Raw genomic sequence first — 27545 nt, 5'->3', positions numbered from 1 at the left:
AGCAGAGCGAGTGACTGGAATCCAGCAGAGAGTGGAGCCAGCGCCATTGCTCCCTCTGGGCCCCTCCCCCACATACAGCATCACAGAGCAGCGACCAGCATCACCCCGCCCTGGGGAACACCTCAGGCTCCGCCCCTTTAAGTAACACAAGCACCAAGACAAAAAAAAAAAAAAAGGGCCCAAATGACAGAACACTTCAAAGCTCCAGAAAAAATACAACTAAGCGAGGAAGAGATAGCCAACCTATCAGATGCACAGTTCAAAACACTGGTTATTAAGATGCTCACAGAATTGGTTGAATTTGTTCGAAAACTAGATGAAAAAATGAAGGCTATGCCAAGAGAAACACAGGAAAATGTACAGGGAACCAATAGTGATGGGAAGGAAACTGGGACTCAAATCAACGGTGTAGACCAGAAGGAAGAAAGAAACATCCAACCAGAAAAGAATGAAGAAACAAGAATTCGTAAAAATGAGGAGAGGCTTAGGAACCTCCAGGACATCTTGAAACGTTCCAACATCCGAATTATAGGGGTGCCAGAAGAAGAAGAGGAAGAACAAAAAAATGAAAACCTATTTGAACAAATAATGAAGGAGAACTTCCCCAGTCTGGCAAAGGAAATTGACCTCCAGGAAGTCCAGGAAGCTCAGAGAGTCCCAAAGAAGCTGGACCCAAGGAGGAACACACCAAGGCACATCATCATTACATTAGCCAAGATGAAACAGAAGGAGAGAATCTTAGAAGCAGCAAGAGAAAAGGACACAGTTACCTACAAATGGGTTCCCATAAGACTGTCTGCTGATATCTCAAAAGAGACCTTACAGGCAAGAAGGGACTGGCAAGAAGTATTCCAAGTCATGAAAGGCACGGACCTACATCCAAGATTACTCTATCCAGCAAAGCTATCATGTAGAATGGAAGGGCAGATGAAGTGCTTCTCAGAGAAGGTCAAGTTCAAGGAGTTCATCATCACCAAGCCCTTATTATATGAAATGTTAAAGGGACTTATCTAAGAAAAAGAAGATAAAAAATATGAACAGTAAAAATGACAGCAAACTCACAGTTATTAACGACCACACCTAAAACCAAAACAAAAGCAAACTAAGCAAACAACTAGAACAGGAACAGAACCACAGAAATGGAGGTCACATGGAGGGTTATCAATAAGGGATTGGGAGGGGGAGAGAGGGGGAAAAGGTACAGAGAATAAATAGCATAAATGATAGGTGGAAAACAGACAGGGGGAGGGTAAGAATAGTGTAGGAAATGTAGAAGCCAAAGAACTTATAAGTATGACCCATGGACATGAACTATAAGGGGGGAATGTGGGAGGGAGGGGGTGGGCAGGATGGAGTTGAGTGAAGGGGTGGAAATGGGACAACTGTAATAGCATAATCAATAAGTGTATCAAAAAATATATAGTACTTTTGCACTCTATAGTGTAGGTGGCTTTGAGAATAATATTAACATACATGGAACCATTTTAAATATATTTCTATGTTCCATGCAGTATATGGAATAACAGTGTTCTTATCTTCTTTAAAAGAATAATTTCTTTTAAGTTTGACCCTAGAATATTTAAAAGTTTAACATGTTTTTGAGTGTCTGCCTTTCATAGAAAATATATTCTTTTACCTTAAACTTTTTCAAGAACTTAATTATTTTTGATAATTAAATCTAAATTCCATATTTGCTTTCAAATTGTGGTTATCTTGTTTTCTCTTTGAAGATGTGATCTGATTGTTTTACAATCTTTTTAAAGTAACACTTGTAAAAGAATTATGAGTTCAGTATAGATTTTTACCTTAAAAATCCTTGATGTCAAGGATTTTTAAAATCCAGTTGATATTAAAATGCCACACTAGGGTGTATCATTAAAACGTCCTGTGAAGACCAACTTAACACCATGAACTGATTGCTAATTAAATTATAGAACCTCTGTGAAAGCTCTGTAAATTTAAACTGCTGTGATGGAAATTCAAATTATCAAAGTTGTTATCATAATCACTATAAAATTTGTTTCATTAAGAAGAATCAAAAAGTAGGATATATTTCAAACCAAGAACATTCTTTGGTACTCAAAATTAGTTATATAAAGTTAACTAGTGAAGAACCATGGGTTTTTGCGGAAGGAGTTAGTCTTAAGACTTCATAAGTTTGGTTCTGGTCACGATGGCAATGTAGGTAAATGCGGTACTCGCCTCTCCCACAACCACAACAAAATTACAGCTAAACTACAGAACAACCATCATTAAGAACCACCTGAAATCTAGCTGAACAGAAGCCCTACAACTAAGGATATCAAGAAGCCTCATGGAGACTGGTAGGGGTGTGGAGATGTGGAATGGTATGGTCCCACACCCATGTATGCTAGATAAAAATAGGGAGGGATATCTCAGCTGCAGAGGTCTTCCTTGAAGAACGGGAGGTCCAAGCCCGACACCAGGCTTCCCAGCTGTACCACCAGTGACAGGAAGAAAAGTGCCCATACTTTTGGCTGTAAACACTGGTAAGAATTGAGGCTGAGTGAGACAGAGGGCTTCTGGAGTCCCAGGAAGTTTCCCTTAAAAGAGCCCACATGGACTTATTCAGACTCACTCCGCAGAGCTCCAGTGCTGGGGGAGCAGCTCAAAAAGCACAAGAAACATCTGGGAGGAACTGAATTTTCTGGCATCAGGGCAAGAGCTAGAAGGGCAGCCTTCTCCTAGACAGAAGTGCTGTAGAGGCCATTGTTCCTCTGTTGGGGAGGGCTCTGTTTCAGCCCTCCCCAACAGAGCCAGCAGGTAGGCGACATATCAGAGTCTCCATCAACCTATCATTGTTTGCTGACCATGGTAATTCCTTGAGACCCAGCCCCACCCAACTTTTGGGCCCACCCAAGCTCTTTTTAGTGGTTTTTCCATACTAACAGCCTATCTTGGCTCATGCTTCAGGTGTTCCTAAAATCTCTCAAACAAGTAGCATTTGGCCTTAGCATGTCCAATACCCTTACTTAGTGGGCCCAAGGCCTGACACTAGCAGCAGCCAGCCTTGGCTCACAGCCCGGCCTCTCCTGGACACCTCAAAGCCCAGCACAAATAGAAGCGATTTACAGATTGCTTTGTAACTCATGCTGGTAGCCCAGGCAGAACACAGGTGGAGGCTGACCTCGGCCTGCACTTCCCAGGAGGCCCCAGGCCAATGCACCTGGTAGACAGCTTCAGACCATGTCAAAGCACTTCCCACCCTCCTCCACAAGCGACACACTCAGAGGCAGACTCAGTGAGCACCAGAGCCCTGCTAAAGTAAGTCTTGCTCCATGGGGTGGGTACCTGCACAGCTGATCCACAGTGGTGGTTATGGCCAGTCCTCCCAGCCAATTGGCCTGGGGGTAAATCCCTTGAGTTGATGTACCAGCAATTGAGTCTCAACTACAACAAGGGGGTGCACATAGCCCACATGGGGGTGTACCTGAGCGTACAGCTCTGGTGACTTGGAAAGCTGTACCACTGGGCCCTACAGGACGCATACTACATAAGGCCACCTACCAAGACCTGGACGCATAGCAGCTCTACCTAATACATAGAAACAAACACAAGCAGGCAGCCAAAATGAGGAGACAAACATATCCCAAATGAAAGAACAGAACAAAACTCCAGTAAAAGAACTAAACAAAATGGAGACAAGCAACCTATGTTGCAACAAGCAACAAGCAACTCTTGTTGCAACAAGCAACAAGATGCAGAGTTCAAAACACTGGTTGTAAAGATGCTGAACGAACTTAGGGGAAGAGTAGATGAACTTAGTGAGAACTTCAACAAAGAGATAGGAAACATAAAAAAAGAACCAGTCAGAAATGAAGACAGTAATTGAAATGAAGAATACATTACAAGGAATCAACAGCAGGGTAATGAAGCAGAGGATCATATCAGCTATTTGGAAGATAATCAAAAAAAACCCCAGTCAGAAAAACAAAAAGAAAAAAGAACCCAAAAATAGGAGGATAATTTAAGGAGCCACTAGGACAACTTCAGGCATACCAACACTCACATCATGGGAGTGCCCAAAGGAGAAGAAAGAGAGCAAGAAATTGAGGACCTATTTGAAAAAATAATAATGGAAAACTTCCCTAACCTGGTGAAGAAAAGACATACAAGTCCGGGAAGCACAGAGAGTCCCAAACAAGATGAACCCAAAGAGGCCCACACCAAGACACATCATAATTAAAATGGCAAAGATTAAAGACAACGAATCTTAAAAGCAGCAAGAGAAAAGAAGTTAGTTACCTTAAAGGGAGTTCCCATAAGACTATCAGCTGATTTCTGAACAGAAACTTGGCAGGCCAGAAGGGATTGGCATGAAACAAGATTACTTTACCCAGCAAAGCTATCATTTAGAATCGAAGGACAGATAAAGAACTTCCCAGACAAAAGTTAAAGAAGTTCAGCACCACCAAAACAGTATTACAAGAAATGTTAAAGGGTCTTCTTTAAGAAGAAGAAGGAAAAAAAGATTAAAAAATATGAAAAATAAAATTATTCAATAAACACATATATATCATTAATTACTTTAAATGCAAATGGATTAAATACTCCAATCAAAAGACATACATTGGCTGAATGGATAACAGAACAAGACTCCTATATGCTCTCTACAAGAGACTTACTTCAGATCAAAAGACAGACTGAAAGTAAAGGGATGGAAAAAGATATTTCATGAAAATGGAAATAAAAGCTGGGGTAGCAATACTTATACTATACGAAATAGCCCTTAAAACAATGGCTATATAACCAACAAGAGACAAAGAAGGATCCAGCAATTCCACACTCTGGGTATTTATCCAAAGATACCAAAAGCACTAAATCAAAATGAAATATATATCCATATGTTCATTGCAGCATTATTTACAATAGCCAAGATATGGAAGCAACCTAAATGTCCATCAATAGGTGAATGAATAAAGAAGAAGTGGTGCACATATACAATGGAATATGGCTCAGCCATAAAGAAAGAATGAAATCTATGAAATCTTGCTGTCTGCAGCAACATGGATGGACTTAGAGGGAATAGTGCTAAGTGAAATAAGTCAGACAGAGGAAGACAAATGCCATATGATTTCATTCATATGTGGAATCTAAAAACAAAATAAACGAACAAGCAGGAAAGAAACAAACTCATAGATACAGAAAACATTTTGACAGTTGCCAGATGGGATGGGGGTTAACGGGATGGGTGAAAAAGGTGAAGGGATTAAGTACAAATTGGTAGTTACAGGATAGTCATGGGAATGTAAAGTACAGCGTAGGGAATATAGTCAATAATATTGTAATAATAGCATGGTGTCCGATGGGTACGAGATTTATTGGGGTGATCACTTAGTAAGTTATATAAATGTATAATCACTGGGTTGTATGCCTGAAACTAGTATTGTACATCATCTATAGTTGAAAAATAAAAAATTATTTAAAGTGAAAAAAAATTGTGCCCTGGCCATTGTGGCTCAGTTGGTTGGAGCATCATCCCATCCACCAAAAGGCTGTGGGTTCTATTCCTGGTCAGGGCACCTACCTGTGTTGTGGGTTTGATCACCATTCGGGGCACATACAGGAGGCAACCAATTGATGTTTCTCTTTCTCTCCCTTTGTATCTCTCTAAAATCAATGAAAAAGATGTCCTCGGTGAGGATAAAAAAAATTATGAAAAAAATAATGAGAAAAACTTTATAAGTTTAAGAACAGTAGTGTAATTATCCTGAACAGTGAACATAAAGCTACTACAAATTATGGATTGTGCATACTACACTTATTGCAACTTATAACCCTAAACAAAAAATTTGGTACATGTGTTATCATCTCTGGTTTAAAAAATGAGTAGCCTTCTGACTCTGGAAAGTTCCTTGAAGCTGGTTCAGGAGGGATCTGAACTCAAACTTTCCAAGGAATTTCTGTGAGATGAACTTGAGGGGTAAAGGCCAACAAGGTCTGTCCAGAAAAGTATCCAGCCATGTACTATGAAAAATAGAGACATTTATTGAAGAAAATACAAGAAACATTGTACATAGGACAATGATGCCTCAGTCCCCTTCGAAGTAGGCACCTTGGGACCTCACACAGTTCTCCTACTCACCATCAGCAGCCCTGCCATATTTTCCTGAATCTCATCGATGATCTGAAATCTCTTTCCTTTCAAAGCTGATTTTAGTTTTGAGAAAAGCCAGAAGTCATAAGGTGCCAAATCTGGGCTGTAGGGGGGCTGAGTTACCTGGGTGATTTGATGTTTCACCAAAAAGCTCTGCACAAGATATGGTACATGAGCAGGCGCATTGTCATGATGAAACTGCCAATCACCAGTTGCCCAGAGCTGCAGCCTTCTGAATCATCCAAATAGATTCTGTGGTGGAATGTTCAAGCTTAATGCAAAATCTGATGCAGATCTGTTGCTCTCCTCGCTCAGTTGTTTTGAATATGACAGCCACACAGTACACATGCTCACTCAACAGTGTCTACCTCCCCCACTGACTAGTACAGTGAAGTCATCATTGTTCACACATGTGCATTCCAGTCCACTCTCCTTGGCTGCCAGGTTACATCAATGTCACGCAAACCGTTCTCATCATGTTAACAATGGCTGGACTTTTTCTGGACAGACCTCGTATTTATCCTCTATAGAGATTAAGGATTGCTTTCACACAGTTTCTTATAGTTTACAGCTAATTTTTTTTATTTACTGAGTTGTATCTTAGTTGAGCCATTATAGATATTATCCTTTCTTTGGTCATTACTGGATCTCACTTTTACTTTTGCTTCCTCTCCCCTGTTGACTTCCTCTCCCCGTTTCCTCTTTCCTTTATTGCTTTCTTGCTCTGTGATGTTATACCTTTGTTTTTCATGTGACTGACTACTTTGGACTAATATTCAAATGGACTAATGAATTGAACTATTATAAATAAGTATATTAATGTGCTCAGAACTGCTTTTCCTTTTTAATTAGTATTCAGCCAACTTGGTTCTTCTTATATGAAAATATTTACATATTCATTGAACATCATCAACTTTCACCTATTTCACTCATAGACCTGACCTCTATTGAATACAACTCTTACATTGTATTCACTAAAAGTAATTCCCTAATGTTAATTAATAATATACTTTAGTAAACTTGTATATAAGTTACCATCAATGCATTTAGATTATCCAACTTTTATCTTACCTATTTACCCAAATTATTAATGACTCCCTGTGCTTGGATGAAGCCTCTTTGGTAATTTTTTTTTTATCACTGCTCTCATTGTAATCTGTATTAAACCCAGTGTCATTTAGATATCTTCTTTTATCATGGCTTCTCCTTAATATCTTTCCTTCCAACCTTGTTATTCCGTAATCTTTAGGGTTAAAGTTCTATCCTCATCCACAAAGCGCTGTTTCAATTTCCTTAAAATTGATTTCTCCATCATTCTTTAGTACTCCTTATTACATCTTACATCAAAGAAACATTTTCCTGATGTTTTTCTTTTATGCTTTGCTTATAGATACAAAGTGAAGGGAACAAGTTAGTGGAAAAGAAAGGTCCTAGGAAGAAGAAGAGACTTAAAGAGAAAGAATTCTCATATACCTGAGGGCCAGCTTTTCCACTCATTGCCACATGCTGTTTCAGTTTGTCCTTTCAGGCCGTGAGCCCGGGGGCAAGGCACTCTTTCCTGCCTCTTGGAACACAAGAAGTACTATGAGTTATAAAACAAGATAGAATAAATAAGCTCCTTTTCTAAATTTGAACTTAAAAATTCTTGTTACTTTTTCTGTTTCTCATTTAGAATCAGTCCCAGTGCAAAAACTTAACATTTTTCCTATGCAATTAGAATCTCTGCATAAAATCATTGCTAATGCCTGCATAATATATCTTGCTTTCTTTAAAGATTTCCACATTGTTAGACAGTCACATGTCTTTTTCATAGTTGGGAACTTTCTATGTCTGATTTGGAGGTGCTTCTCGCCAAAGCTCTATTGGCCTCTGTGATTAGCTGTAGGAGAGCTTTTCTGTGTTGCTGACTTAAGCCATTAGTGGAACAGCCATGTAATGGAAACCAGGGATAGCACAGGTAATCACCCAGCCTTTCTTTACCTGGAGCTGCTTAAAGAACCCAACTGACGCCCAGTCTCTATCCCTGTCTCTCCTCTGGAGGGCTGATAATGGAAGCAGGTTGGCAGCAGGAAGAAATAGCAGTGAATAGCCTGCTAACCTCTTGAATGATGTCAGCCATCTTCATGATTCTGGTGACAGGTTTCCCTTTAATTTCACTTTACTGCATCTGCTTAATTAGACATTACTAATGACAGCCAACATTTATTGATTTCATAAATAAGTCCAGCACTGTTCTAAGCAATTTATATGCATCAATTAATGTGATCATCCAAATAACCTTTTGATGTTGGATATGGTGTGATTATTACTACTTTTTACAGGTGAGAAAACTGAGTCCCACAGTGGCTAAATAACTTCTGCAGGTCACCAACTATTGGGGACAGACCTGGGATTTAAATCCTGACTCTTAACACTGCCTGACACCTTAGGAAGAGCAGAGAAAGAGAGTGATGCAAGTCATCATTTTCAGTTTATACAGCCCGACTTATTCTGCATCCAGCGAAGTTGGTAACTCATACCATAAACTAGATTAAAATGTACCTTGCCTTCAACTCACCATAATATGACTAGGATTTAGGGTCTCAGAGGGGTCCTATTCAGGTGTGGTCTGTAGACCACTAGTGCTTCAGAATCACCCGGGCACATGTTAGAATTACAAACCCTTGGGCCCCAGCCCAGACCTACCGAAACCCTACCCCAGAATTGCAGTTTCTGGGCATGGATCCAAGAATCTGTGTCTGTGTTTTTTTAAACAGCTCTCCAGGTAATTTTTATAATAACTGAAGCCTGAGAATCACTAGTGTACAGTTTATGCTCCCAAAGAGCCACCTTGAAGATGATCAAATACCAGCTCAGGACACAGAACCAGATTTGGGCGTGGGGGGTGAGGGTAGACATAACTTAAATCAGGCCATGGGTTTTTTTTTTTTTTAATTATTTTAAACTGGAAAAGGATTTGTGTAGACCTAAGAAAGAAAGATAAATTGATTGAGGTTTATGTAAATTGATTGAGGGATACTGTGTCTCCCTGAGCCCCTAATGCCTTTTTTATAATGTTAAAGTCAGAAATTTGTTTTTGTAGAGTAACTTTTCAGAGAACCTTGTTGTCTTTCTGGAACTATTATGAAAAAGAAGACCATTCTCCCCTTTGTGCTTGAGGGATCACGTTCCCAGTAAGAAGAAATTCTGCGTATGTGTGTTCATTAGTGCCATTGCAAAGCCATCCCAGGTGGGGTGAGGAGACAGGGGGATGAGAGGGGTGGCGCCTGCCGCAGGCACCCCTCCCTGCCGACACTGGGCCCAGAGCACTGCTGTGTTTTAAGAGATGTTTGTATTTCTGTCAAACTTGACTCTTTGTCTGGAAAAGAGCAAAATGGGAAGAATAGGAAGTAAAGATAGTACAAATATTTTAAATATGAAAAAGAGAAAAATGTTAGCTAAAATTCCAAAAAGGATTAGAGAATGAAAGGAAACTACACAAAAGAAAATGGATAAATAAGTAATTTACAGAATATAGGAAGTTTTCATTGCTAGTCCAAAAATAGAAATATATTAGTAATTCATTCATTCCATTTTAAAAATCAGTTTTCTGAATTTTCAAAGAATTCAAATTTCTGAATTTTCTGAAGTATTCTCCCCAAAGAAAACAGCAACATTTTCAAGAGTGCTTTCTTTTGTCCAAATTGACAAAATATCATGTGATATTCAAAACTAATATAAAACGTAGTTAGTATTTATCCTCAAGTCTCTAGGTATTACCAAAAAGACAATGAAAATATGTATACAATCTATTTGAGCAGAAACGCCTTTGGTTACATGGTTTATTTCCTAAAAGAAAATGAGATTCAGTAATCAGATCTCATAAAGGCATTGTTTTATATTGACTTACAAAAGAAATACAAAATATTAAAAGTCCACATTATGAAAACTACAAGAATGTCTTGCATATTTTATACATTATTGCATTTACAAAGTCTAAGAAAAATGTGGAAGAAAATATGTATCATCGATAATCAAATTCATGGTGATTTGAGCATTGATTACATTTCCCCAGATTCATAATCACTTCCTTTGTAAAAGGCCATTGATGTCGATGTCTTCATGCATTGCCTTGAGTTAAGGCTTCCTTCCTCGCCTCAGAAAACATTCCTCACAGTGTGCTGTGCTGAATGAAGAAACAGTTGTGCATGATAAGAGTTGGCCCCATGCTCAAGATGCTCATTACATGGGAGCAGAAGGTGAACACCAGTTCCTCTGTCAGGGTCATGTGGCATGCGAGGGAAACAGGAACTGCAGAAACAGATGTGAAGGGGTTCAACTTGGGAGGAGGATCATTCCTGGAAGAGCTGGTGTTTGGAGCAGGCATGGAGATCTCTAGGAAGAAATGTGCTTGGAGGTCTGACTGTGGGAAGTTACAGCCATGCCATGCATTCTTTGGATTTGAAGTCACAAAGAAATGTCTCAGTTCTCTTTTCTCTTGAATTTGAAGTCAGAGCCAATCTTCTTAAGAGTCCTTAACCAGGAAACACTAACTGCTTCTCATATTGTTGGACAAAAATCCAAGACTTATGGAGTAAAAGCAAGTGTGGTGGACAGGACCCTGGACAGCAAAATGATCATGCACTTAGATATCAGAATGTCAAATCGATATGCAAGCTTGTCACCTCTCATCCTCGAGTTCTGTTCTCATCTCACTGAGAGCAGGTGACAGCTCATGGGCTGGCAGGTTTTCTGCCTCCACTCTGAGTAGTACTGTTCCAGGTGATGAGTAAGGGGACATCAGTGTTTAAGGATCTGGTTTTATTCCAATTCCAGCAGAGTGGCAGAGGACATATATATAGTCATCTGCTCACATTGAACAGTAGGTGAAAAGGGAAACAATTGCTTCTTTCTCACTGGCAATGCCTGTTTATTTAATCTGTCCCATTGACTTATTTGTGTCTGTACTTTGCTCCTCTTGCACTTCTCTCATTTTTCTTTCAAAATGGGAATGGAATCATATTTTTTCAGAACAAGAATGCCATCTTTTTTTCATATTATTAAAAAAATAAGTGTTTTTTTTTTTAAAAATCAGATTACTTTTTTAAGTCATACTTTAATTCAAATAAAAACATATAAAGTAAGAAGTGGAAATCACCCATCCTAGCACTCTGAGATCACTGTCAGCATTTGGTGTGTGTCTTCCTGGGCATTTTACAAATGTATACAGACATAGATCGATACATGTGTTTTTAAAATAGGACTTTTTTAAACAAAAATACTGGCTTTAATCCCACGATTTCCCCCTCAAAATAACATAAACAGCTTTCTGTGTCAATAAGCACTTTTTTCCTCTGTTACTTCCTGATCCGTGTTCCATTATGTGGCTCCTTCCCTCACATTTTAGTTTTGTTGTGATGAGAATCATTTTGTCAATTATTTCAATGCTTCCTCTTTTATCTGTCATCAGGCCATACCTCACACTAGTCCAAAGATCCTCACATAACATGTGATGAGAACATCTATATGACTATATTTAACAAACATTTCCTGTGCCTGGTTGGTGCTACAGTAAATACACCTGATACCCGAGGTGGGTCATGTGTCGGGTGTATCACTGGGAGACAGGGTCCTTCAGGAGTCTGTGGTCTAGTGGTCAGAGCCACAGGAAGCAGTCTGCCCTGTGTGCCCTGGGCACAGCACTAGCCAGCAGCACACTGACTGTGGAGGGTGGAGCTTCAGCTTCAGGTGCCCATTTGCCTTGGTTCCTATAAATACATTTTTATTGTTGGAGCTATTTTATTTTCATAGTTTTTGTTCTTTCTCCAGATTATGAACTTCAGGCCCTGCAAAATCTGGGATCTGTTCCACTGCCATGTTTCTGTTCTCCCAGCTGAAGAGCTACGGTGTTATCTACTTGATCTTTTTCTCATATCCCAGGCCCCCTTCACATCAGTCTAACTTTGCCTTTTTCCATTTATGTAGCTAAAAATCACCCTCACTGAGATTAATCACCCCCATGTTGATAAACATATGGACACTGCAATTTTCCCTCTGCCTGACTTAGCAGCAGCTCTGTGACTCTCCCCTCTCCTGGTTTCCTTAGTCCCTCAGGGCTCCCAGGCCTGCTGTGGAATACTTGAGTGCCTCATGGGCTGGGTCCAGGCACCAGCACCTTGTGGCCTTGTAGGGGCGCCACTGAAGAGGCTGTGTCCCCCAAGGGCTTGCCTTGCGTCTGCTGAGGAAGAACTTAGATGAGGACGGAAACTCTAGTGATCAAGACTCGATATTGTGGACGGTGTGAGAGAAGGAATGTGAACTGAGTCTTGATAGTTTATACTTCTTTGAACTTCAGGCCTTATCAAACTAATGTTTTGATAAATGTTTGGTTATACTTTTGAAATTGCCATCTCTATAACTTCCCCATGGATAATGGCTACAGCTGAAGTAGCTATTGGTATGCAAGGTCCATTGTAGTGCAATTCACTGATTTTCAACGGCAATAGATATTCATTCAGTTGCAAGAGGATAAAAACCCACATTCTGTGTCCACTAAAGAGGGTAAAGGAAGATTGAAACAAGACCTGAGCATGAGCACGGGTGCATGGGTGCTGGTGAGTACCTTGGGTGAGGCCCACTCAGGACACCAGGGCAGTCTCCTGGGGAGACGAAAGTGGAGCTAAGCCTCAGAGGGATGAGGGCAGAGGGAAGGCCTTTGCTGAAAGTGAGGCAGGCTTGTGGGGACCATTTGAGGATCCCGAGCCAGAAGTGGGAGGTGCCTGGAGGCCACCCTGTGCTTAGGGACTTTTCTTCAGCATCTTGGGAGAGGAATAGAAAGTCACTGAAGCAACCAAGTTTTAGGTTCCTTTTGGTGAGTGAAGCAAAAAGACGAGAAGCCAGGCGAGAGACGGGACTCCTGACATGGATGTATTCACAGGGGTGGGGCGATTCCAAGCTGGAAGAAAAAGTAAGGACATGAAGAAATTGATCAGGAAAAGATGGGTTAGAGCCAAAGTGTTGGGCAGTTCTAGATGACAGTGTCAGTGTAAGAAACGTTCAAACCTATAAGAGCTTTTGAGTTTATTTGAGCCAAACTGATAACAATTCTGGGAAGCAGAATCTCAACGGATTGAGAAAGTGCTCCAGGAAATGGCAGTTTTACCACTTACTTTATGTATCAGTATCAAAGGAGAAGACGTAAGAGGGATACATGAAAGCCATTGGTGATAGGGAGGTAGGAGAGGCAAAGTGAGCACTCTCTGGGATTGGATAAAAAGTAAACTAATTAGACACACACTTTTTACATAGGTGGATATAGGACAATTAACAGTTAACGGTTAACATAATAACAATGAGGGGATTTGTGGTCTCTGCTCTTGTGCAGTGGTTGTGGTCTGATGGGGTCAGGAAAAAGGAAATTACCTTGATAATCCAAAAAAGGTATGTTATTGTAGATGCAAAAAGACAACAGACAGGTTTAGTTAAGGTACAGACTGACTTTTGTCAGGGAAAAAATACCATCCTGGGACATGACTATCCACCAGGAACTGCCTTTAGTTAGAAAGTTTTAATTTTACACCACCCTATGTGGTTACTTTAGGTCTCTGACTTTGTAAGGCCACCATTAAGGCCTCCCCGGGGCTTGTCAGGTTTAGTGTGTGCCCGCCAACCCACTTTTGTGGGGTTCTTTGGTCCACCACAGCAAGGAACAGAGCAAGGTACTCAGGTAAAGAAAGCAATGGGCACAGAAGGTGCTCACCTTTCTACATGTGTTTGTCCCAAACTTAGGGTTACACAAGTAGGGCACAAAGTCTGTGCTCACACTTGATTAGAAAAATGTCAACCTATGTATACATTTGTCTTTATGAGCTTGATTATTTTAGCATTATCTTTTAGATACTTTTGAGATGATGAATTCGACAGATGAAAACCAAATTATGAAATAAAATCTGATTGTAGATGTTTTAAGTTTTTGTTTAGTTCAGAATTTGTAGATTCTCTTTGTTTATAAAAGCAAGGGGACAGGTAGGGTTTCAAGAGAGGTTTCTTTCTGTTTTTTAATGGAACATGAAGAGAAAAATCCTAAGTTTTAGGAGAATGTTTCATTTTATAGAAATAAGTTTTGAGTTATTATTGAAGATAATATTTTTTTCCCAGCAGACCATAATGTCAATAACCTCATCCATGAACTGGTAATTTATTAATATCTGGGGAGTTGTCAGTGTTGAGAGAATAAATAATTGTCCTTTGAAATAAATACAAAATTATCTTTTTATAATTAAAGATCTAAATAAGATATCAGCAAGATGAAGGTGTAGGCAGAAACACTTTGCTTCCTTGCACAACCAAAAGAAGGATAACAACCAATTTAAAAGCAAAGAACACCCAGAACTGCCAGAAAATCATTTGCATGGAAGTCGAACAACCAAGGAGTTAAAGAAACATTCATCCAGACCATAGGAGAGGCAGAGACTGGCAGCTGGGGCAGAGAGGACGTGGGGCAAAGCAAGGCAGTGGACCATGCAGATGATCCCACTTCTCTCACAGACAAGCTGGGAGGAACAACGGGGGAAGAAGCAAGACAGACCGTGAAACCTAGGGTTTCAGTGCGGGGAAACTAAAGACTCAAAACCCCACGCTGTAAAAAAATCTGTGGGCATTATGGCAGTGGGAGAAACTCCCAGCCTCACAAAAGAGTTAGTTGGAGAGAACTGCAGGGTCCTAAAGTGTACACAAACCCACCCACTGCGATTCAGCACCTGAAAGGACATGATCCAATTAGGGGAAGGGAGGAAAGTGATGGGAAGTGGGATGAGAGCGGAGCAAACAGCATTGTTCTCTCTCTGACCCCTCCCTCACACACAGCGCCACAACACAGCATAAAGCATTGCCTTGCCCTGGCAAATACGTAAGGCTCTGCCCCTTACAACATAACAGGTGCCTGGAGTGAAAGTAATATGGCCCAAATGAAAGAACAGATCAAAACTCCAGAGACAACTAAGCAACGAGGAGATAGACAACCTGTCTGATGCAGAGTTCAAAACACTGGTAATCAGGATGCTCACAGAATTGATTGAGCTTGGTCACAAAATGAAGGAACAAATGAAGGCTACACAAAATGAAATAAGGGAAAATATACAGGGAACCAACAGTGAAGAGAAGGAAACCAGGATTCAAATCGATGATTTGGAACAAAAGAAAGAAATAAGCATCCAACAAGAAGAGAATGATGAAACAAGAATGCAAAAAAATGAGGAGAGGCTTAGGAACCTCTGGGACAACTTTAAGTGTTACAACATCCGAATAATGGGATTGCCAGAAGGAGAAGAGGAAGAGCAAGATATTGAAAACTTATTTGAAAAAATAATGAAGGAAAATTTCCCCAATCTGGTGAAGGAAATAGACTTCCAGGAAGTCCAGGGAGCCCAGAGAGTCAAAGAAGTTGGACCCAAGGAGGAACACACCAAAAGACATGTCATAATTAAGTTACCCAAGATTAAAGAGAAGAGAGAATCTGAAAAGCATCAAGAGAAAAGGACACAGTTACCTACAAAGGAGTTCCCATTAGACTATCAGCTGATTTCTCAAAAGAAATCTCGCAGGCAAGAAGGAGCTGGAAAGAAGTATTTAAAGTCATAAAAGGCAAGGACCTGCATCCAAGATAACTACTCAGCATAGCTATCACTTAGAATGGAAGGGCAGATAAAGTGGTTCCCAGATAAGGTCAAGTTAAAGGAGTTCATCATCACCAAGCCCTTATTATATGAAATGTCAAAGGGACTTACCTAAGAAAAAGAAGATGATCAAAAGTATGAACAGTAAAATGACAATGCTCTCACAAGTATTAACAACTGAACCTAAAAAACAAAACAAACTAAGCAAACAACTAGAACAGAAACAGAATCACAGAAATAGAGATCCCATGGAGGATTATCAGTGGGGAGGGGGAGGAGGAGAATGGGGGAAAAGGCACAGAGAATAAGAAGCATAAATGGTAGGTACAAAATAGACAGGGGGAGGTTAAGAATAGTATAGGAAATTTAGAAGCCAAGGAACTTACATGTATGACCCATGGACATGAACTAAGGTGGGGGGAGTGCCGGAGGGTGGAAGGGGCAGTGCAGGAGGAAGGGGATAAAGGGGAGAAAAAAATTGGGACAATTATAATCTCATAATCAATAAAATATACTTTAAAATTTTTTATTCAATTGTACAGAAAATATCAAAAGCTGTGTGCTTCTGTTCACTACACTGTATATAAAAAATCTTGCAGTGTAATTGAGACAGTTTTAGTGTTGAAACAAAAATTTTAACGCTGAAGACAAACACACATGACAATACAATGTAAAAGGAAACCTAAGATATGACAGCTTGGCAGTATTTCTTGTGTTTTAAGGAGGAATTTGTGTCTAAGAAAGTATTCTGTTGAACAGATTAGGCATTTCTGAGATTTTAATAGTGCATTTGTTGTAGAAGTTAAATTTCAAAAACCTGTTTGCCTTTTTTCACTGTAATGGTTTAGGTCCAGTCATTGTAGAGTAGGACCAATGCAGGAAATAGCCTTTTCTTAGATTCTCTTCCCTTCCACCCTAGCCCCCTCTTAACAGTTCTGGTTAAAGCTGAACTTCACATTAAGGGATTATTTGGTTTTTAGGATGTTTGTATAAGCAGAGGTTACACTGCAGTTTGAAGTGTAAGTGCCATTTGAATGTGTGACAAGGACTGATCACTCAGCATGTTGGAAGGCAGGCTTTGAACCTCTGACTTACAAAACAATGTAGTTTTTATTTCTATAGAACAACTCAGGTAACAATCAATTTGATCCCAGCTTTCAGGAAATTGGAAAAGTGTCAGAGTCACATAGTAACACTAATTTAAAAATCAGCATTTAGTTTTATATTCAACTTTGAAGGAATATCAGTTATTTTAAACACATCTTCTTCTTGTTCCAGCGCATAAAGTCTGGCAGAGATGGCAGCGGAGGTTCCCGTAGCAAGAGAGAAAGTAGTGCTGGCAGTGGTGAGTGTTTTCTGTCATCTGGAAGTTCTGGATTAGTACATGGGCTTCTGGAAACATTTTAAAACAATCCAAAAATGTCCTTTATCTGTTTGTTTGTGTGCTTGTTTATTGTATGCACAGTAAAACCTCACTTATTCTAACTAATTTTTCAGGCAGGCAGTCTGATACATAAACTGAGTGTAAATGTTAGCAACTTTAGTTCTTAACCATACCTGTTTCTGCTAATTACATAACGAGTGAGTTCAAGTTGGATAAATTACTATAGATTTAATGAGGTTTTACTGTGTAAAATTTGTAAACTTACATTTTAAGGAAGTACCGTGAGAAGTAAGATGGTCTTATAGACTGCAGACAGTCCTGGGTCTTTAGCCTCACTTTCAGTGTGGAAAACAGTGCCAATCTAGGACCCGCGGGGCACGGTTCTCATTTCCAGAAGCATCATGACAACCATGTGCCTTCGGAGCAACCCTAAATGCTGGAGGATGTAGGTGATTTCTACGGTTGTTTGCATCTCCAAAGTCCTTGACTTTGTAACTGCCCATAACATCATTACTTAATAAGAAGGCTTATTTGGCAAGTCTTCCTTCCCTTTTTCCCATCAACAAAATCTACCTTCTTTCTCTACTTCAGGGGATAGTTGAAGTTAAATTTAGTAGAAATTTTATTGTTTTAAGGAAACTATGAGAAAACTAAATGCCAAATGGGACAGATAAACACAGCTCAGTTCTTTTACATCCGTACTTAGCAGGGTCATGCATCTGTGACCCAGCCCAGCTACATTCTGTCATACCCGTTCGTGATCTAGGAGTCAGGGCAAGCAAGAGGTGAGTGCCCTTAGTTAGGCAGGCCTTTTGTTAATTCACAACCTTTACTGGATGTGTCCTTGGTGCCCAACACTGTGTTTAGTGCCAAGGACACAGAGAGGCGTAAAACGGTGACCCCTGTGCTCTAGAACATTTGAATGTAGCTGGAAAGACACACAAGGTTCTGGTGCCATGGGGGCTACCACAACTGAGACAGGCATCTGTGTTTTCTAAGATTCAGGGCTAGCGACTACACCACAGACAATGGCTCTTGCTAGAAGTCAGAGGTCTGCTTCACCAAGTACGTTAGGCATTAGTCATTGGTGCCTCTAGTTCTAGCAAGACAGCCTGACCCTCCAAGGCTCAGTCCAGCGTCTCCCCTTGAACCTCCTAGTCCTGACTGCGTAACCCTCAGGTCACAGGAACTGTTGCTCAAGGACCAGCTGCCTGCTGTCTCATCAGACTCCTGGTCATGATGACACCAGTGTGCCCATACTGGCCCCTGGCCCTCAGCTGTACCTCAGTGTTGCCACCACCCCATCCCCACTTGTGTTTTACCATATGCCTTTGATTGTCTGGGGTTGGATGTAGCTGCACTCCAGAGCTGAGAAACAGGCCCCTGCAGTTGTCTGTAAGCCTGAGACAGCAATCCGCGCCCACAACCCCTCTCTAAGCCTCAGGGGCAGGTGTGCTATGGGATTGAGCATTTTTTGGATTTTAGAAAGGTGGCCATTAGCCGTAGAGTGTGGAATTCCCACGACAGCACCTCATCATTGAATAAAATAATAATTTAGTGAAACATGAATGTTTACATTTAGGATAAATAATGGCCAAAAATCACTTCAGGGCAAGTTAGATTTTATGCCCAAGAACTTCCCATACTGCCACCTGAACACGTGACTTTCAGATCTCTCTATTTGGAATTGTGGGTGAGGGATCATGGACCTATATGTGCCCAAAATGCATTGGCCATCCGAGAAGTCAGTGGACCAGCTAAAGACACCCTGGAAACGTGCTGCTGCTGGTGCACCCTTGCTCTTAGGAAGCAGTCGTCCCTGATATGAGCTCTTCTGAAACTGAGTGTCCCACTAGAGAATAATTGTTTTGAATAACCCCTAAGGACATATTCATTAGTTACTAAAATTCTGGGACCAGATCCATCCTCTAAGGATTCTACATTTCCTCTAAAAATCTTAAGTTCGGAGTCACCAACCAGTCCCTCCGTAAACAGCGACAGCAGCCTTACGGGAAGTTCTCAGCCTTCCCTGGTACCTCATGAAATGTGTCCAGTGTTAACCCCGATGTATTCACTTTGAAAATTTGCTTCAGGAACATCACATCCTCCTAAATGGATGCCAGGGCAGGCCCAGAACAGTTGAGTATGTTGAGGCTTAACCAGAGCCCCAAGAAAGTATCCCCAGGCCGACTCCAATGTCCTGCCTCTTGGAACCACCAGAAAGGTCAAGGTGCACCGCAGGGGCCACCAAGGTAACAGGTCCTCAGACATGAAGTGCTGCTCAGCCTTCCTGAGACACCCTTTCCCTAATACTTCTGAGACTGTGCTGCACCTCAGAGCAAAACAGTCTGGTTAGTGAAACCAAGACTGACGTGTAAGGAGAAGGAGCCGCCTGTTCTGACTCCGTGTGCAGAGAGGCCTCTTGTTAGGAAGTCATCCCCTGGTTCTGGGCTCCCCGCTGCTGCTTGCTTTTAGTAAGTTTTCCTCCCTTCGTCTAGTCCACTTCCATCCAGCACAAATAGTGAGTTCTAGTGCACAAATAAGCCCTTTCTCACCCCAGGGGATTAGGGAGTAGAAACTGTGGTGTGGACACATTTTTACAATCCAGGTTTCATGTTCCTGTGCTCTTGTCACCAGCTGAAGGCACTAAACAGTTCCTTCCCAGGGGACTTGCCTGCTTTCCCTACCATTTGCCTCTCTGTTCCGTATTTCTCCCCTTCGTCCTGAAACCCAAGTTGGAGGCCTTTTTGATCATAGGAATCATGTTTTCTGCCTCCTTTCTCCAGTTCTCAGCACAGGCCCGGGGTAAGGTTGTCTCTGGCTTCAAAGTCTGAGTAAACCATGCTGTGGCCCCTCTCTTACTGTCTCCCGTCTTTCCCCTGGTGCCCCCCAGCACCCCACAGCGCACTGGATGCACCCACACTCCACACCAGCACCAATCACTCTACAAGGCTGTCCCTTATCCACTTGTCATTCAGGAATTCCCAGGACAAACCTGTACATAAAGGGAGCCCCAATCTCACCCATCTTCCACCTCTAACCTATAAAACCTAGACATGCACATTTCTAGTTTAACATGGAAATATTTGACCCTTCGGCCTGGATTACATGCACAGTTCAATTGGGAAAACTGTGAATCCAAATGAGGCCGGCCATAAGCTGGTTTAAGTATAATAATTTAATTGCAGTGCCTGCAACTTGACTTCTAGAGCATTACCCAGGACAGAGGACTATGGGGAACTAAAATGCATCATCATTATTTGTTTATATATTGTAAAATAGCTATTTCTGATATGCTCAGGGGCCCTTGAAAATTGTTCTTTTTTTGTGGATTAGACTAGTCTCCTGGCAGCCTGATTTTTGCTGTTAATTTTCTTAGTAAACCTCAGCTCCTTCCCTCTTCTGAGGGAAGCTTCTGAGTCAGTCAGTCAGTCTGAATCTGCATTTCTGACAAGGTCCCAGCTGATGCTGCTGGCCCTGGGCCCATGCTTTAAGAGCCACTGCTGTATCTTCGGTGAGATGATACAGGGTTCAGTGTGACAGAGTCTCTCTAAATCACCAAATTTAGAACCACAGTGTTTGGCGTTCTATTGATCCAACCTCAGCCTCTTGTCCTGGATCTGTCACAGCCAAGCTGGTGTGAGCATTATACACACAACCCACAGAGGGCTACGCTGCGCTGGGCGTGCACTGGTGCTGAGTAAGTGTGGCTGTTATGATTGTTATTTGATACACATCACACTGAAAGACAGTACTGCCTAGTGTAGAATTTTGGATATCCATTCCAGGATCGTCAGCACGTTAGTTTGCTTTTAAAATAGAATTAACTTAAATGAAATGAATTTGTTTTAACTACTTGAAGTAATGATGTATTTCCCTTTTAAATGCACAATTTTGGGTTAAGGTTTCAGCAGCTCTGTGCCAAACATCACTCAGTTCAGAAGAAAAGTTGAGTCAGCTCCTGTAAGGAGAGCTGTATCCTTGAAGTTTGTAGTCTTAGTAGTGAGCATGCGCTCAGCCCACGCGGACAGAGTGGGCGAGAGCAGGGACTGAGCTCCTGCGTGGCATGCCAGCTGCATTCAAAGGCCAGGAAAGCACAGGCCACCCTGCTTCCCACGTGCTCCTGTCCTCAAGACACAGCCTTCCGTATGGCATCAGTCCTTTAGCCTGATGCCGGCGTTCATGACTCATTTTCAGTGCTGTGCTGTTAAGGTTACATTTCAAAATTGTTTTTTGTTTACTCTGTGTGAAACTTAATGGTTTGCTGCATTTTCAGTTTAATTATGTCTCGGGTGTGAACTTTTTCTATGAAAATGTACCTCAGTTTTATACCAAAATAATTTTATAATGAAAATTATAGGATATTATGACTCAGTGAACAGAAATTCACTTTAAGTTCAACTTTTTGAAGAACATCTTTTATAAAGTACATTGTAACCACATTTTTTTATCTTAAAAAGCAAGTTTTATTTTATGACTATAGTCAAAGGTAGGCAAGTTCTTTGCCTAGAATACGTTTGCATAGTTTTGCTGGGCCCCAGTGGTGTCACAGTGTCCATCACATATGAAGGGACGAAAGATCGCTGTCTAAGGAGGGGAGATAGAAAATCTATGTGAATACAGCCAAATTCCCAGAATCACATCAACGGAATGCAGGTGATCTCCTGGCAGAAGAGAGTGAGTCTGTATAGGATGAAAAAAGCCTTCAAACACTGCTGGGGCAGGGGGCTCCTACTTCTCAAGAGTGTCACTCCCATCAGCTCCATCCCACGTAGGCACCCACTTCGCTGCGGAAATCTCAGGAGAAACTCTGCTGGACACCCCGGCTGCTCCACGCTTCCAGGCTTGCCAGCACCACTCTGAACTTTGTTAGTGAGGACTAGTGGAGGATAGTGAGCGGAGTCACTGTAGCACCAGCATATTCAGTGTCAGAGCCTGAAGCGATGTGTCTGTTAGTCCATTCTGCTGCTCTGACCTAACGTGTCACCTGTCCTCTGGCACAGTGGCTCACTAAGCCGGGCGTCAGCAAGCCGTAGAGGCCCAGGTGGTAGGTGGATCGGGCCCAAGGGCTGTGTCCTCTCATCCACTGGGGTTTGAGACAACAGAGATAGCATGTAAGTGGACAGGCATGGCTGTGTCCTCACCTTCATATTCAGACACTGAATTCCGAATGTCGTGTAAATGTCATGTGCCACAAAATATTATTCTTCTTTACCTTTTTTCCCAACCACTGTAAATCATTGTTGACTCACTAGACATTCAAAAACAGGGATGAGCTAGGTTGGGCCCACAGACTGTACTTAGCTGATTCCTGCTCTACACCCAACTCTCCATGAACGTTCTTGGTCATGACAGGTAGGGCTCAGAAATGTCCTTTTGACCAAAGCACCAGTTACAGCTGGTCACCCCGGCTGCTCCGAGTATACAGCTGTGCAGTGAGGCTCTCTATCACTGAACTCTTCTTCTTAACATGGCCTCAGCTGTTTACAGCGGAGGTACCTCCAAATTGTCAGACACAGAATAACAGAATGATGAGGCATTGTGTCAACAGAAGGTGCCCCTTCCCTCCAACCCTTAGCTTGCTGCCTGTATTTTGAGATCATTGCAGTTAGTCCCCCAGTCCTGGTATCATTCAGCATCCATGTACTCCCTTTTTCAAATTACTACATCTTATGTGACTTTGGACAAGTTACTGAATCTCTTTGTCACAGCTCCTCCTCAGTCAAGTGGGAGCGAACATAGGACCTACATGGTAAGGTTGTTGAGAGGAGAAGCTGAGTTTACACTCGGAAGTACTGGCAGGGGTGATTCCTTTGACAAAGAAGAACGTGGGCAGTACACAAATTCTAGTGCCTACCTCTGGGTATCGCAAGGGTCCATGTTTATACCTGCTTGATGTATGACCTTGAATTCTTGGGTTTTTTCCTAACACTGTGGCTCATGTGTATCTGTGCATGAAGGTCAGTGTCAGCACCTGAACCACTGTCTTACTGTTTACAAAAGAGGGTTTTTAGAAAAAAATACTAGAATATTTATGTGTGTGTGTGTATTAAAGTACTTTTAATTTTATTCCTACTTTTTCTGGGGAGGGAGGGTTCAGTATTTTTATGTATTTATATTTTTAAAATATACTTACTGATTATGCTATTAACAGTTGCCCCATTTCCGCCCCTTCACTCAACTCCATCCTGCCTGCCCCCTCCCTCCCACATTCCCCCCCTATAGTTCATGTCTATGGGTCATACATATAAGTTCTTTAGCTTCTACATTTCCTATACTATTCTTACCCTCCTCCTGTCTATTTTCTACCCACCATTTATGCTACTTATTCTCTGTACCTTTCCCCCCTCTCTCCCCCTCCCACTCCCCTATTGACAACCCTCCATGTGATCTCCATTTCTGTGGTTCTGTTCCTGTTATAGTTGTTTGCTCTCCAGTGGTGATGCAGCTAATCAAAACATTCATCAAACACCTCTTTCAGAATTTCCATCATACACAAATCACAAAAAGCACCGGAAATCTAGTCTAAAAATTTTACAGATATGTGTACTATACATATTTAAATGTTATAAAGTATGTCAATTATATATTACATATATCTATAAATGTATACATGTGTATGCATAGTTTATATATACAGTCGTTTCCCCTGTGCCTTCCTGTCTTCCTGCCTTTCTATCAACAAATAAGCATTTATCAATGGTTACCATCATGGTTACTCAAATACCTATTCCCTTCCAGCTTCTTCTCCCATATCCTTTTTATATGCCAAGTGCTGAGTTAAGCATTTAGGATGTGAAGTCTAGTAAAAATAAAATAAATTATCTGCTTTGCTTCCATCTTCACTGATCCCTCCACAGGCTCCCTCTGCCTATGAGTGTCACCTACTACCAGTTTTGATGAGTAATAATACTATGAGATAGACAAATGGAGGGAGTGAGCAGTGCAGTAAAACTGAGCCTTGCAGCTAGAATGACATGAGCATGAGCTGGTGTTCTCAGAGTACAGCCGGGCCCTAGCCATGGGCCCTGTGCGGTTATGTGCAGTTGTGTCATGTGTGCTGACAGGCCCTGATTTCCTCGGGTGCAGGGCTGGGAAGGAACTTCAGATCCATGTCCACTTAGCTCTCAAAAGATATGGGGCAAAGGAAGATTAGCTTCCTCATGACAAAGGGTAAGTCACTGGCAAGCTGTGCTATGAAGTAAGTTCGACAGTAGGTTCATGAGAAAGGTCTCAAATGTGCTGTCTGAAGTTTGTTTGTGTTTCTAACAAACAAAAATTCCTTCATGCTTATGGAGTGAGAGTAATTTCCCTAATGACTGCATCTTAGTTGGTGCTGAATATCATCCTGGGGATGAAAGACACACAGACCAAAAAAAATTTTAAGTGTCTAATGAAGAGTGAAATCAGAGTTTATAGTTCACCAAAAGAGAATCACTTAAGAAGAGATTTGAAGGAGTAAGAGCACTATGTCTTTTTAATTATATTTTATTAATTATGCTATTGCAGTTGTCCCAATTTTTCCCCCTTTCTCCCCCTCCACCCAGCAATGTCCCTCAGGCAATCCCCACATTGTTGTCCATGTCCATGGGTCATGTGTATATCGTATTTTTCGGACTATAAGACACGCCGGACCATAAGACATACCTAGGTTTTACAGGAGGAAAATAGTAAAAAAAAAAAAAAAAAAACCCACTCCACCGCCACCACCCCCTTCAGTGAGCCAGGTAAGCTACATTCGGACTATAAGACGCACCCCCATTTTCCTCCCAAATCTGGGGGCAGTGCGTCTTATAGACTGAAAAATATGGTAAGTTCTTTGGCTACTATATTTCCTATATTTCCTATACTGTATTTTACATCCCCGTAGCTATTCTGTAACTACCTATTTGTACTTCTTAATCCCCTCACTTCTTTACCCATTCCCTCACACCCTCTCCCATCTGGCAACCATCAAAATTTTCTCTGCATCCATGACTCTGTCTCTCTTCTTGTTTGCCAGGTTGTTTTTTAGACTCAATTGTTGATGAATGTGTATTTATTACCATTTTATTGGTCATATTTTGATCTCCTTTTTCTTCAATAAGTCCCTTTAACATTTCATATAATAATGGTTTGGTGATGAGGCACTCCTTTAGTATTTTTTTGTCTGGGAAGCTCTTTATCTGCCCTTTGGTTCCAAATGATAGCTTTGCTGGGTAGAGTAATTTTGGCTGTAGGTCCCCAGTTTTCATGACTTTGAATATTTCTTGCCAATCCCTCTAGCCTGCAAAGTTTCTTTTGAGAAATCAGCTGACTGTCTTATGGGAACTCCCCTTTAGGTAACTAACTGCTTTTCTCTTGCTGCTTTTAAGATTCTCTCTTTATCTTTAACCTTTGGCATTTTAATTATGATGTGTCTTGGAGTGGGCCTCTTTGCATCCATCCCATTTGGGACTCTCTGTGCTTCCTGGACTTCCATTTTTATTTCCTTCACTAACTTAGGGAAGTTTTCTTTCATTGTTTTTTCAAAAAGATTTGCAATTTCTTGTTCTTTCTTGTCTCCTTCTGGCAACCCCAGGATGTGAATGTTAGAATGCTTGAGGTTGTCCCCGAGGCTGCTTACACTATCTTTGTTTTTTGCATGGGGAGGTTTTCTTTTGGATTCTTTTTCCTTCTTGTTGTTCTGACGGGTTGTTTTTTTGCTGCCTTGTGTTCCAAAGCATTGATTTGATTCTCAGCTTCACCCTCTCTACTGTTGTTTCCCTGTAAATTGTCTTTTACTACAGTTGCGGTATCCTTCATTTCTGACTGGATCTTTCTTATTCTGTTGAGGTCCTCACTAAGTTCCTTGACCATCCTATAACCAGTGTTTTGAACTCTGCATCTGACAGATTGCTTATCCCCAGTTTGTTAAGTTCCTTTTCTGGAGTTTTGATCTGTTCTTTCATTCGGGCCATGTTTCTTTGTCTCCTCATTTTGGCAGCCTCTCTGTGTTAGTTTCTATGTCTTAGGTAGAGTTGCTATGACTCCGTGTCTTGGTAGTGTGGCCTAATGTAGTAGGTGTCCCGTAAGGTCCAGTGGCACAGCCTCCCCTATCACCCAATCTGAGTACTCAACGTGTGCCCTTCCTGTGGGTGGAGTAGACCCTCCTCTTGTAGATGAACCTTGATTTCTGTTGGCAGGTCAATGGGAGGGATTTTCCCAGGCCAGTCAGTTGCAAGGACTGGCTTGACCACTGACCTTTGCCTGCCATAGAGGATCAGCTGAGCAAGGGCAGAGTGGTAGTGCTCTGAAATGACCTGTGGCTGTCCACTGGGTACACAGGCTTCGAGGCTTCCCAGGTGGTGCAGGCCAACATAAGCCACCACTTGTGTTCTGTCTGGGGCTACCGAACATGAGCTACAATGCAATCTGAGATGGCTGCTGCTTGTGCTGGGTTTGGAGATTTCCCTAATGAACCCAATCTATGAAACTAGGCTGACTACTCCTAGTACCAGGCCTAGGGCCATTTAGCAAGAGGTACAGTGGCTGGGGGCTCACTGATGCCGACTCTTCCTTGTTTGATGGATTTTACGAAGTTTGAAGCATAAGCCAAGACTAGCCATTAATGTGGAAAAGTCATGGTTAACAGTTTGGGTGGGCCCGTAAATTAGGTGGGATGGAATTACAGTGGATTTCCAAGGTGGGGATTTCCAGGTTGATGGAGTCTCAGATACGGCACCCTCCTGCCAGCTCTGTGGTTCTGTGCAGGGAGGGCTCAGAAAAGGGACAGTGGCCTCTGCCCACCTTTCTGTCTGGGAGAAAGCTGTCCCTAGCTCTCGCCTTGGTGCCAGACACTTCAGTTCCTCCTCAATATGCCACTGGTGCCTTTCAAGCTGCTATCCCAGTGCTGGAGCTCAGAGGGAGTGAGTCTAAGATTGTGTGTGGGTTCTTTAAGAGGAACTGCTTGGGACTCCAGAAGTTTCTTCCACTGACTCAATTCTCACTGGTTTTTGCAGCTAGAACTTATGGAAACTTATCTCCTTGGCACTGGAACCCTAGGCTGGGGGTCCTGGTGTAGAGCTGGGACTCCTTACTCCCATGATGTCCCTCCCGAATTTTTATTTGCCACTCATGGATGTGGGACTAGTCCATTCCATGTTTCCACCCCTCCTACAAGTCTGGACGGATGTGGTTTTTTAAACTCAATAGTTGTCAGACTTCCATTCAACTCGATTTCTGATGATTCTAAGTGATGGTGTTCTATAATTTAGTTGTAATTTTGACGTGGTTGTGCACGCAGGTGGACCATGTTTACTTATGCTGCCATCTTGACCAGAAGTCCCAATAAATAGTAAGGGAACTATGTTTATGACACTCTGAAGAATGGGAAGAAATTTTTAGGTTTTGTTTTGGATAGCACTTTCAA

General features: G+C 41.6%; 1 protein-coding gene across 3 annotated transcripts in view; it reads left to right on the top strand.

Annotated features, from left to right (window-relative positions):
• The window catches only part of IFT88 (intraflagellar transport 88), a 162222-nt gene that overhangs the window by 117513 nt on the left and 17164 nt on the right, over nucleotides 1–27545 (top strand). For all 3 annotated transcript variants that reach the window (XM_045188078.3, XM_053920673.2, XM_024580745.4), the window contains one exon: nucleotides 17050–17116. In XM_045188078.3, the coding sequence (XP_045044013.1) occupies nucleotides 17050–17116 (67 nt within the window). The remainder of the gene's footprint in view (nucleotides 1–17049; nucleotides 17117–27545) is intronic.

The sequence above is a fragment of the Desmodus rotundus genome, chromosome 3 (genome assembly GCF_022682495.2).
Source record: "Desmodus rotundus isolate HL8 chromosome 3, HLdesRot8A.1, whole genome shotgun sequence".
Taxonomy (NCBI): domain Eukaryota; kingdom Metazoa; phylum Chordata; class Mammalia; order Chiroptera; family Phyllostomidae; genus Desmodus; species Desmodus rotundus.
Note: the sequence above shows the minus strand (reverse complement) of the source record. Positions and strands in the feature narration are given on the sequence as shown.